General features: G+C 47.3%; 1 protein-coding gene across 1 annotated transcript in view; it reads left to right on the top strand.

Annotated features, from left to right (window-relative positions):
• trpv4 (transient receptor potential cation channel, subfamily V, member 4) overlaps window positions 1-13,424 on the top strand; it is a 137,952-nt gene extending 124,528 nt beyond the window's left edge. The window contains exons 11-16 of the mRNA XM_038816919.1: window positions 262-427; window positions 3,176-3,242; window positions 4,052-4,386; window positions 6,495-6,622; window positions 11,403-11,527; window positions 13,124-13,424. Coding sequence (XP_038672847.1) covers window positions 262-427; window positions 3,176-3,242; window positions 4,052-4,386; window positions 6,495-6,622; window positions 11,403-11,527; window positions 13,124-13,284 — 982 coding nt within the window. The 3' untranslated portion in view covers window positions 13,285-13,424. The remainder of the gene's footprint in view (window positions 1-261; window positions 428-3,175; window positions 3,243-4,051; window positions 4,387-6,494; window positions 6,623-11,402; window positions 11,528-13,123) is intronic.
• The last annotated feature ends 337 nt before the right edge of the window (window positions 13,425-13,761 follow it).

Below are 13,761 nucleotides of genomic sequence, written 5' to 3'. Positions count from 1 at the left end.
ACATTAGAACCACCAGGTCAAACAGGACTGGCTTTCAGGATCAAAGGTCAGGGGTCACATGTTGCCCAATCACACTCCTGCAGTATTGGGCTATATAGCGGGAGAAACATGGGGAAATGGGAGAGTGGCTGCGATCCCACCCCTTCTGTTAGCCCGTCCAGCTAAGAGTGGTTCTGAGAGTGTGGGCCGTTGTTCAGTCTATCTGTGGAGTTACGTTTATCCTTCTGTTGACCAAGCCACTATGGTGCTCCTGTGTTGCAGTTTTATTTATTCCATCCTGGTGTTGGTGTCGGCGGGACTGTACGTGGCCGGTGAGGAATCCTATCTTGCTGTAATGGTGTTTGCTCTGGTCTTAGGCTGGATAAACACACTCTACTTCACCAGAGGCCTGAAACTAACAGGGACCTACAGCATCATGATACAGAAGGTGGGTACAGTGATCTAAAACACTTTGGAGCTTGCACATGTTCAGGGGGAAAGACCCGTGGAGTCAAGAAGCTTGATTCAACCTGTTGCTTTCTACAAATATATCCAATCTTCCCTTGATCACGAGTGTTGGCTGCTCCGCCCATTCCCAAATCATATCAATCTACCATCCTTTGAATAAGAGATCTCAGCCCACCCCTGACTTGTTAATTATTAACCTGTTATCCTGTCACAGACCTGAAACATCTGTGGCATCGTTTTGCAGCATCCATTTGTTATCCTGTGAAGATACGCCCAACGTCCTGGGCGGATGTCCAGAACAAGTGGCGGCAACCTTTAAAATTGGAGCACGGCTGTTCCGGGGTGATGTCAGGGAGTACGACCCTCGCACAAATGATGGTGGAGATTTGGAACCTTGTCCCTCCAAACAAAAACTTGTTGCGGCTGGATCAATTCAAACTGTCGACACTGCGATGATAGTTTTTTTCCCCGTTAGGCACAGGGTATTAAGGAATATGAAAACAAGTTGAGTCAGTGGAGTCAAGATCGATCCGATGAAATAACAGAACAGGCTCGAGGGGCTAAATACCTCCTCCTGTTCCAAAATTCCTCAACCATTTCCCATAATTTAGATTCCTGATACCTGAAATCAATACTTTTTCCCAACAGTGTACTTTATTTATAAATGTTGTAACAATATACACAGCCTGAGGGCAAAACATTTCAAGTTTAAAAGGAAAGATTCTTTAACGGACCCTCCCTGTAAAGGGAGGTTGGGTGAGGGGTAGAGAGATGTGGGTGACACAGGCCGGGGGCAGCATTTATTGCCCATCCCTCGTGGCCCTTGAACTGAGCGGCTTGTTCAGCCATTTCCGAGGGTAACTTAGATTCAAATACATTAGAGGGAAGGCCTTTTGGAAACATACCTGATTTGACCATTGCCAGGCAGCGGTGGTTCCCATTGGCCGCCGAAGGGACTGGAAGATCCCGCCGATATCTATGGCATTTTGCGTGGCTCCCCTGTCCTGTAAGACCATAAGACATAGGAGCAGAATTAGACCACTCGGCCCATCGAGTCTGCTCCACCATTCAATCATGGCTGATATTTTTCTCATCCCCATTCTCCTGCATTTTCCCCATAACCCCTGATCCCACAGGGTTTGCCTTTGGTGGGCCCAGAAGATCCTGCCTGTGGGAAGGACCGGAAAATCCCACCCGTGGTGGAGGTGGAAGGTCGCGGGGCGGTAACGTACCAGGCCTGAGTTTGGGATCACTTTACAGTGAGGATCAGTCAAAACGAACGGACAAGTTAATTGAGAGGCAATTTGTAAAAACAATAATGACTACCGATGATCAACAACCAGTACTACCTATTACAGCCAGCAGTAAAAATAAGCAGCATATACAATTCAGATACAGGTGGGGGCTGATCATTCTTTTGTGGCTCCACAGTTCTGAATGACAGTTTCTTGGGCGTTGAGCTCAAATTAAATAACATCATGCATAATGAAAATGAAAAATGAAAAATGAAAATCGCTTTATTGTCACGAGTAGGCTTCAATGAAGTTACTGTGAAAAGCCCCTAGTCGCCACATTCCGGCGCCTGTCCGGGGAGGCTGGTACGGGAATTGAACCGTGCTGCTGGCCTGCTTTAAAAGCCAGCGATTTAGCTGAGTGAGCTAAACCAGCCCCTTAAGATCAACTCATTAACATATTCAAATGTGGCACTCAATCTGTTTAGCGAATCGAGGTGAGACATCATGAGGCAATTAGCCGCAGATAGTGCCTCCATTTTTAAGGAATTTTTGGAGGGGAGGGTAAAGGAGAGGAGGTGGTATTTTGAAGCACAATGGTGGGGTGGAAGGCTTCTGTGCAAGACCAGAGCATACCCACGATCAAAACCTTTGATTTAAAATCTCCTTCAATGTCGTTCATGTGTATTGGGAAATTGGAGCATTGCCGCAGAAGCTTCTCCAGATTGTGGGGAGCAGCCCTCATTGACATTGGTTCTGCCACCTTAATGAGTCACCTGACAGTGTCACCATGTGCTGCCGGCACACTTTGCAGTGTGCTGGCACTAGAATTGCCAATGCAACGGTCCTAGAGTCTCTGAGAACTAAAGATGAATCTCCTGGACATCAACCCAGGAGAAAAATTAACGGGCATTAGAAAAAATGATTTGAAGCAGGAATGTGGGGAGTAGTTGGAGCAAGCGAGCATGAGACGACACTCCAGGATTATGTCGGGGCAGAGTTGGCAACCATAGCTGGTGCGTTAGACATAGGATTCAGGGTTCTGGGTCTGATGGTTAGAGGGCTGGTGTCTGATGTACTTTGGTGCACTTTGGTAACTCTTTGGCCTGAGGAAAGAGCTGAAGATGAACATTTGGCCATTGTGAGTCGATAGATAGGAAGGATAAAGAGATTGAATTGCTTGTGATATGCATTGTTTTGTCTGGCACGGAATCAATATGTCCCGAATGAAAATTAAGCTTCTCTGAGTCACATTCAGCAGAGACTTGTACAGAAGATTCCAATTTCAGTATTGGAAAATAGTCCAGCAAGGGAAGCCACTATGGTTGTTTCAGCATTGGAAGATCTTGTAGCTCTGCTGACACCTGCAGCAAGCTCCAGAAACTACAGTCACATCTGCAGAACACCAACCATCAATAAATGCAGTGCCATTGTAATTTAATATTTCCATCAGACATTTCAATCTTCTGACAAGTTGCCTTGTTTTTTTTTTCCAGATCCTGGTTAAAGATCTTTTCCGGTTCCTTCTGGTTTATGTGTTGTTCATGATTGGTTTCACATCAGGTTGGTATTGTGAAAACACCATCATCTTGCTGTGAATATTGGCAAGGGTACAACAGCATTTAAAACGAAAGCCAGGATGGGGTGGGGGGAGGGGGGGGGGGGGGGGGGGTGGAAAAGGGGTCCACACTAATGAAACACATCAAATGTTGAAGATGTAAGGTGAAGGGGTGTGGTCGGACATGACTTTGTACTCATGACTCCTCACATGTTACATTCATAATCTTAACTGTCCTATTGTAGGAGATGACAGTGGTTAGCTATAGTTATTCTGGGATTATTGATGCACAATCAACGGACACGAAACGTAGATAAAGTCCGAACGATAGGCTTTAATACACAAGAAGGGGACCCGGCAGCAGACGTACAGAAGAATAGCAGACTGCTGGGGAACACGGGTTCTTATACCCCGCCTCGTAGGGGGAGCTACCTACCTCTCAGCCAATCGGCTGAGAGGCACATGACATACCTGGGCCAATGGGCAGCGAGTCCTCTGCACCAATGGCAGCTCAGACTCCCAGGTACCATAATACCCCTAGTCATACTACTACAATTATCTTGCACACTTTTCAAGATCGGTTTACACCGGCAAATGTAAGGGTGCATTGCACCCCAGGCTTTTGGATTTTATGTGATAATTGCAGCAGGAAGTACGGGGAAACAAAAGGGAGATTTAAAGAAACAAATCTTTTATTAAAGTTGCTTTCAAAACAAATTTATGGAGGCACATACATTTGCATTTCTCTGTTGTTAAACGTAAGTGAGTAAATGTTAACATTTTAATGGTGTAATATCTCGGTTTTCCATTCCAGCTCTGGTCTCACTGTTGATGACTTGTCCCAGTGACGATATCACGCTTCAGACTTGTGATATAACATCTGACTCCCCAAACTGCACAAGTTCAACGTATCCCATCTGTAGAGACAATTTATCCTTCAGCAAGTTCCTGCTGGAACTTTTCCGGCTCACCATCGGTATGGGTGACCTGGATGTTATCAACAGTGCCAAGTACCCCATCGTCTTTGTCATTCTCCTGGTCTCCTACATCATCCTAACCTTCGTGCTTCTGCTGAACATGTTAATCGCCTTGATGGGGGAAACTGTGGGGCAAGTCTCTAAGAAGAGCAAGCAAATCTGGAGATTGCAGGTAGGTGTCAGAGGTTGTGATGTTGCATATATAGCTGAATCCCTGGATTTGAATATTCCCTAATCACAATGAGAAGTTTCAACAAGCCCAACCAATCTCTGTCAGCATTTACTCTTCCCACAAGCAAATATGTCCAATTACTCTCTCCCCTCCAACCAGTTCCCATATCCATTCGTTCTTTTTCCCTCTTTCATTTAATCTTGAATGTTGACGTAGTTCCTGCCTCCATCAGGGAGCCCGGACGTGAATTCTACAGAGCCTCAACTCTCTGGGTGAAGAGGTTTCTCCCAATCTCTGATCTCTTGTGACAATTGACCCTCTTTCTAAACCCTGCAACTATTGGAAAGTCCATATATACAACATCCACTGCATTTCTACCATCTACCATGTCGGGAATGAACTGAGAGAATGCTGAGATTTGTCAAGCAAGATCATTCCTTTTAAAATTTGAGATGGCTACTTCTAACTATTTTTTCAAAATTATAAGGTGTCTAAGCTCCTGACAGGGTGGTCCGTCCCGGAGAATAAATAATCAGACACCACTTTTGGCTCTTTCAACGGGAGAGCTGACTGCCGCCTCCTGTTCCCAACATCTTCTCTCCTGATCAGGACCAGCAGAAGCTTTAGATTCTAGAACCCGTTCTGGAGGAGAGGAGAGCACCTGACTGGAGCGTGAGGCGAATGGTTGTCCCCAATACTCAGAGAATCGGTGGTGTTGTCTGTCAATTTTATTTGTTATATGTTCTGATTGAAAATATTTGCCTACAAATCCAAGACTGAATTTTCAGGCCGGTTAGAGGTTGGCAGGGAGGCAGATGGGCATGGAATTTTGTGGTACCAGCTAGTGTGTTGATTCCCAGGCTCCACAGGGTGGGAGGTGGGGGTAGTGATGGGGAGGGGGGTGCCGGAAGAAGGCTGCAGACCCATGGGGAATATCTTGTCCGTGGGGAATATTGTGATTAAGTGGCAGGCCGTGTTTATCTGAGGGGTGAGAGGCAGTGTTAGGTTTGCCAAAACTCACGGTGCAAATCTTGAGGTAATCATTAAATCCTTGATAATGTTTTTTTTGTGTGAAATGATCACTCCATGGTCAGCAGAAGGGCGGATGTAGAAGTAAACAGGATTAGAGCATGGAGCTGACACGGAGCTTTGTGGCTATCATTCCTGATACTAGTTTTTTTTAAATCCTAGGTTTAATAAATTAATTAAATTTAAATTCCTCAGGTGCCATGGCGGGATTTGAACTCTTGCCTTAAGATCCGGGTTCGTTATGGGGGTTTGATGGCTAGCTAAGGCCCAAAACCAAACTGTAAATAAATGCGTATAAACATGTGCCTCGGCCATATTGGGGAATGTAAAATATGTATGCCGGCTAAAGGGGGGGGGGGGGGGGGGGGGTGGGGGGGCGGCCACAGTTATTATTACGAAGATGTTTACCTGTAAATATATATGTTAATTTTTGCGCATTTTTTTTTCTCTCTCTAATAATTTGTAATTTGTTCAATATAAAACATGAAAACTCAATAAAAACATTTATAAAAAAAAGATCTTTAATCCAGGTCTCTAAGTTACCAGTCCAGTCGCATAACTATTCTGTTATTGCCATGGCAAATGGTGCATAAATGCATGTTCACACCGAGCCCTGACCCAAGGGTCACTGATGATGCTGCCTCTCGCTCACTTTCTGCCTGAGCCCCGACTCCACTGCCCCCCCCTCCCCCAAACAATTCCCACCCCATCACACGTTTAGAGAGAGATGACAGTAAAGAGAGTTGAGTAAGAATTGGAAGGAAAGAATCAAAGGAGGAGGAAGAGCATTAAATGGAGAATGAGAAAGTGATGTGGAAGAGAGAGAAGTGAAGATGAAAGGCAGAAACAAAGGAGTGAGACAGACAGAAGTGAGGGAGAGGGAAAGAAGGAGACAGAAATAAAGAAAGGACTGAGACAGAAATTGAGGATGCAGACATGAAGGTGGAGAAGTAGTTGTACATCCATGTGACCACTCGCCTGCTGTGATACCTGGATCCAGTCTCCTGCTGCAAGAGGTGCCTAAACTTCAAATAAAACAGGCAAAATCGTTGTTGAAATCATTTTATTGCTATTAACAGTGGGCCACGACAATCCTGGATATCGAGAGATCGTTCCCAGTGTTTCTAAGGAAAGCATTTCGTTCGGGAGAGATGGTTACAGTGGGAATCAATTCTGATGGTACACCTGATCGGAGGTGGTGTTTTCGGTAAGAAGAGATATCAGACTCTGTGTTATTTTTCTCTTTTCACTTATACCTGAGCTAGTTTTGTTGTGAACATGTGGGAAAGTTGCAGTGAGGTCAGCACGGTGGCGTAGTGGGTTATCTAACCCCCCCCCCCCCCCCCCCCCCCCACCACACACACACATACACTAATCCCCCACAGTCAGGAACCCACCCCACACACACCAACACCCCACGCACACTAATCCCCCACACACACTAAACCCCCCCACACTCAAACTATACCCCCCCACACACACTAACCCCCCCACACACACTAACCCCCCACACACACACTAACCCCCCACACACACTAAACCCCCCCCCACACACACACTAACCCCCCCACACACACTAACCCCCCCACACACACCAACACCCCACGCACACTAATCCCCCACACACATACTAACCCCCCACAGTCAGGAACCCACCCCACGCACACTAATCCCCCGCACACACACATTAACACTCCCCCACGCACACACTAACCCCCAGACACACACATACTAAACCCAAACCCCGCACACACGCCCACTACCCCCCCCCACACACACACTCTAACCACCCACACACACACTAACCCCCCCCCGCACACACACTCTAACCACCCACACACACTAACCCCCCCACACTCAAACTCTACCCCCCCCACACACACACTAACCCCCCCCGACCCCACACACTAACCCCACACACTAAACCCCCCCCACACTCAAACTCTACCCCCCCCACACACACACTGACCCCCCCCCACACACACTCTAACCCCCCACACACACACTAACCCCACACGCACTAAACTCCCCCACACTCAAACTCTACCCCCCCACACACACACTCTAACCCCCCACACACACTAAACCCCAAAACTCAGACACTAACCCCCCCCACACACACTAACCCCACACACACTAACCCCCCCCACACACACTAACCCCACACACACTAACCCCCCACACACACACTAACCCCCCCACACACACACTAACCCCCCCCCACACACACTAACCCCCCCACACACACACTAACCCCCCCACACACACTAACCCCCCCCACACACACACTAACCCCACACACACTAACCCCCCCACACACACTAACCCCCCCCACACACACTAACCCCCCCCACACACTAACCCCACACACACTAACCCCCCCACAGACACTAACCCCCCCACACACACACTAACCCCACACACACTAACCCCCCACACACACACTAACCCCCCCACACACACTAACCCACACACACTAACCCCCCCACACACTCTAACCCCCCCACACACACACTAACCCCACACACACTAACCCCCCACACACACACTAACCCCCCCCACACACACTAACCCCACACACACTAACCCCCCCACACACTCTAACCCCCCCACACACACACTAACCCCACACACACTAACCCCCCCACACACTCTAACCCCCCCCACACACACTAACCCCCCCCCACACACTAACCCCACACACACTAACCCCCCCACAGACACTAACCCCCCCACACACACACTAACCCCCCCACACACACACTAACCCCCCCCACACACACTAACCCCCCACACACACACTAACCCCACACACACTAACCCCCCCCCACACACTAACCCCACACACACTAACCCCCCCACACACACTAACCCCCCCACACACACACTAACCCCCCCACACACACACTAACCCCCCCCACACACACTAACCCCCCACACACACACTAACCCCACACACACTAACCCCCCCCACACACTAACCCCACACACACTAACCCCCCCACACACACACTAACCCCCCCCCACACACTAACCCCACACACACTAACCCCCCCACAGACACTAACCCCCCCACACACACACTAACCCCCCCACACACACACTAACCCCCCCCACACACACTAACCCCCCACACACACACTAACCCCACACACACTAACCCCCCCCCACACACTAACCCCACACACACTAACCCCCCCACACACACTAACCCCCCCACACACACACTAACCCCCCCACACACACACTAACCCCCCCCACACACACTAACCCCCCACACACACACTAACCCCACACACACTAACCCCCCCCCACACACTAACCCCACACACACTAACCCCCCCACACACACACTAACCCCCCCACACACACACTAACCCCCCCCACACACACTAACCCCACACACACTAACCCCCCCCCACACACTAACCCCACACACACTAACCCCCCCACACACACACTAACCCCCCACACACACACTAACCCACACACACACTAACCCCCTCACGGCGCTGAGATTCCAGGTTCGATCCCGGCTCTGGGTCACTGTCCGTGTAGAGTTTGCACATTCACCGTGGGATTTGCTCCCACAACCCGAAAGATGAGCAGGATAGGTGGTTTGGCCATGCTAAATTGCCCCTGAATTGGAAAAAAAAGTGAATTGGGCGCTCTAAATTTATTTTTAAAAAGGGAAAGTTGCAGTGACTAGTGCAGAGACACCATGGCTGATTTATAACAATTCTTGGTGCCAGTTACCTGCCAGTAGCCAAGTTGACCAACACATCCACCCATCAACTACAGCTCCTTACCCAAGAAAGGGCCCAAGTCGTGCAAACGGGAAATGCTACAAAAACAAATGTCAGAAATTACAGCAAATATGTCAGCAGCTAAAGGGTGCTTTGGGTTGAGACCCTTTGTCAGGACCAAGAACGGTTTCCACCTGAAACACTAACCCACCTTTTACCAACTTTTGTTCTAAACCTTATGTACAGTTGTGCTCACTGAGAGGAGCTTACAGTGTCTGAGGTTTCATGGAAACCTTAATTCAGAGGGAACTAAAAATATCAGGACTTGTGAGATGTTTTGGCAGGGACTCGGATGGTGATGACCAACACGAGGGGACATAGCTTTAAATTGAGGGGTGAGAGATATAGGACAGATGTCAGAGGCAGTTTCTTTACTCAGAGAGTAGTAGGGGTGTGGAACGCCCTGCCTGCAATAGTAGTAGACTCGCCAACTTTAAGGGCATTTAAGTGGTCACTGGATAGACATATGGATGAAAATGGAATAGTGTAGGTCAGATAGGCTTTAGATGGTTTCACAGGTCGGCGCAACATCGAGGGCCGAAGGGCCCGTACTGCGCTGTAGTGTTCTATGTTCTATGTTCTATGGGATGGAATTTCAAATCAATCCCGAGTAGTTGGGTTGAATAATGTATCTGACATCTTCATTCAAGTGAAATAGCAATTGGCCTAGTCTGTTAAGACTGTGTAATCTTACACACTGTTTATACTGTTCTACTGGTATAACATTCAGGCCATCATCTTCCAAATGTGAACCACAGTCATGATTCACTACTAGAGACTGGTAGAGATTATATAGAGACTGTTTTGGCTGCAATGGAAACATCTTTTTGTCATTTTAGAGCCCTTGGGCAGGAATTCTGCCCACATATGGGGGTGAGTGTGCAGGTATGTGAACGTGAAAATTCACACTGCCGACCAGCACGTTGGTTAGCCATTTTACCATGGGTGGGTCGGGCACCAAAAGGGCTACCTGCCCCCAACTGGTGGGTAGCTGATTGAGAATGCTTAATGGCTTGTTAAGGCTGATTGTTAGAGGGCGACTCGAAAATTTCAGTTAGTCTACAGCTCCCCTGAGCTACAGGAACAACACCATCTGCTTGGAGTAGGCCACATGGTGGCATTTTTAATTGTTTAATTTAAACCTTTTAAAAATATGCGGCATGGGCATCCTCTCTCTCTCTCTTACCAACAATGGGAGGCTGCATCCCCGACCAGGTTGGATGCGTCCTATTGGCTCTCCAGCTTCAAAAGGGGTAGCACAGTGGTTAGCACTGCTGCATCACAGCACCAGGGACCCAGGTTCAATTCCGACCTTGGGTCACTGTCTGTGTGGAGTTTGCACTTTCTCCCCATGCCTGCGTGGGTTTCCTCCGGGGGCTCCAGTTTCCTCCCACAGTCCGAAGATGTGAAGTTTAGATAGATTGGCCATGTTAAATTGCCCCGTGGTGTTGAGGGATGTGCAGGTTAAGTGTGGTTACAGGGTTGCATGGATAGGGTGGGAGTCTGGTTAGGGTGCTCTTTCACAGGCTTGGTGCAGACACAGTGGGCCGAATGGCGCCATTCTGCATTGTAGGGATTCCATGATTCTGCCCATTGCCCTTAATTGAATGACAATCTACCCTCTGGCCACCAATTGACCAATCCGGGGAAAATTACTTCCAGGTGTTTCCCATTTGACCCAACCCAAAAGGCGAAACCGTAAGATGTAGGAGCAGAAGTAGGTTATCCAGCCCATTGAGTCTGCTCCACCATTCAATGAGATCATGGCTGATTTGATATGATAATCCTCAACTCTACTTTCCTGCCTTATCCTCATAGCCCATGATCCGCTTACTGATTACAAATCTGTCTATCTCAGCTTTGAACATACTTAACGACCCAGCCTCTCCAGCCTTGTGAGGTAAAGAATTCCACAGATTTACTACCTCTTGAGAGAAGAAATTCCCCCTCGCCTCTGTCTTAAATTGCTGACCTTGGTGTTTTGAGATTATGCGTCTGGTCCTAGACTGTCTCACAAGGGGAAATATCCTCTCAGCATCTACCCAGCAAGCCCCCTGAGAATCCGATATGTCTCAATAAAGTTGCTTCTCATTCTTCTAAACTCCAATGAGTACAGGTCCAACCTACTCAACCTATCCTTATAAGAAAACCATGACACCTCTCTCGCCATGTATATTCCAGGGTGGATGAGGTCAACTGGTCTCATTGGAACCAAAATGTTGGAATTATCAATGAAGATCCGGGAAGGAGTGACACTTACCAATATGATGCTGGTTTTACCCACACTATTGGGCGGCTGCGACGAGGTGAGTTTTGTTTACACTTACAAGAGAACCATTCATATAATAAACGCAGGGCAACCTGTAAATTACAGACACCTTTGACATTGGAAACAGCTATCTTTGACATGTTAAAGTTTGGTAAATTGGGGGTTCATTTCCCAGCATGCATAGTGCCAGAGAACCCAATGTATCCCCGGCATAGCCCAGTGAAAACATTCACCTCCAGAGATAGGGTGATTTCTCTGCCTCTATTCATGCAGGGTATACACAGTTCCACATTTCATTAAAGCACAAAATCTTGTCACCTCGCCCTGACATCATGAGAATTTGGGGGCATACAGGAATCAGGCTGTTAAGGGAAGTGAACCCGACTCAGTGTAAGTTCCAGATACAGTGGCTTTGCTACAGACTGTGTGCCACGTTTAAGCTGTAAAAGGGCTAGGTACACTTGCTCCGTAGTTGGTAGTTGGCAAACGTCCGTGGTTTCAGAGCAGTTTTGTTCACCACGCAAGTTCTTTGGATCTGCCAATGATTGTTAGTTTTTTGGGGTTAGTGTTTGTTTTAATACAGATGTCACTGAATACAGTGACATGTTGTTCCTAACTGCCAACCTGGAGAATGACCTTATGCCAAAGGGATAATTTCTCTGGGACGCCGAAAAAAAAGTTTACAGAAAATCTTTAAAACTTCAAACCTAACATTGAGTAATGTTCTCACATGACTTAATTGGGCATGAAAACAAAGACCTAGATTTTTCTATTCAAGGTCAAGGTGTCCAGCATTAAGGGTGGCACATGGTCCATTTCAACTATAAAGGGGCAGAAAACTTATGGGCAACAGTAACATTTGCATTTATATATCCCCTTTAATGTCTCAAGGCACTTCACAAAGACAATCCATTGTACAGGCTGTAACAAGTTTTAAAAAGGTTGAGGTTTCAAACTTTGTTGGCCTACAGACAGCCTGTCAGTCAGTGTCCACTCCATGGCAGCCAACCCACCCAAAACATTGAAAATGCCCTTAGTCTGGAAGATTGTTCTGGATCATTGATGCATTCTTGTCCTGCCCTGACAAAAATATGCACCAGAAATCTAGGCCAAAACCTTGAGATCTGGAGGAAAAATCCCTCGTCTGCCTCCATATAACCCATTATTCCAGGCTGCAATTTATTTATAAACTCCTTTCTGATGAATATCAGATGAAAAATGAAAATCACGGACTGCGACGGTTCAAGAAGGCGGCACACCACCACCTTCTCAAGGGCAATTAGGGATGGGCAACAAATGCTGGCCAAGCCAGTGATGTGCATATCCCGTGTCTGAATTTAAAAAAAACTGTACCTCCTGGAATCTGAGATGCTTCCTCAAGTGAATTAAAACCATAAAGTTTGGACTTGTGCACTTAACCATTAAAAACAAAACAAGAATTTAAGTTTAAAAAATAAGAAACTTGGGTGTTTCTTAACCATAGCTAACATTGAAGTTCAGCATTGGTAAATCACTGAGTAAATCTATCTTCTCTCACCTGTAAAGGTGAAAGTATGTGATGGGCAGACAATTCAGACAAGTTATTACCTGGCCTCTTCGATTACTAAATGCTTGTCCTATTCCATTCACGCAGACCGCTGGTCGACTGTGGTTCCACGAGTTGTGGAGTTGAACAAGAGTTCCCGTCCTGACGATTATGTGGTGGGAATGGAACACCTCGCAATGGAAAGGAAATATGGATATGGCAATTTCCCGCAGCATAGCCACCGGAAGAAGGATGACACCCACATTTAATTTATGTTGTTTGATAAATGCTGGAAGTCAATTCACAAAGCCAGGGTCAAATGAAAACCAAGTAGGGGTTCTTACGGGGGAATGTTTATTATCGAGTGTTAGTGCAACAAGACGCACACTGTCCCTTGTAGGGACCTGGACACGTTCCATGACAGTTCAGTGTTGGTTTAACACTCAAACGCTGCCGCCTTTAAAGGACAGATTACCTCAGATATTCCCCACCCACCCTCGACTGTTGTGAAGCTATTTTTCACTCTGCCCTCCTGCAGTAACATCTAACTGGGACCAACGACACCAATGCCACCCCCCCCCCCCCCCCCCCACCCCACCCCGAAACCGGACAATCATACAGTGTGGTAATGGCACAGGTATTACGTTTATGGGATAGAATTTCCACAAGGATTCCCCGATTTCATAACTGTGATAGAAGAAAAGGGGAAACATTGAGCAGGTTCTATTAACAACAGACATTTCAGC

This window comes from Scyliorhinus canicula, chromosome 1, assembly GCF_902713615.1.
Source record: "Scyliorhinus canicula chromosome 1, sScyCan1.1, whole genome shotgun sequence".
Classification (NCBI taxonomy): domain Eukaryota; kingdom Metazoa; phylum Chordata; class Chondrichthyes; order Carcharhiniformes; family Scyliorhinidae; genus Scyliorhinus; species Scyliorhinus canicula.
Note: the sequence above shows the minus strand (reverse complement) of the source record. Positions and strands in the feature narration are given on the sequence as shown.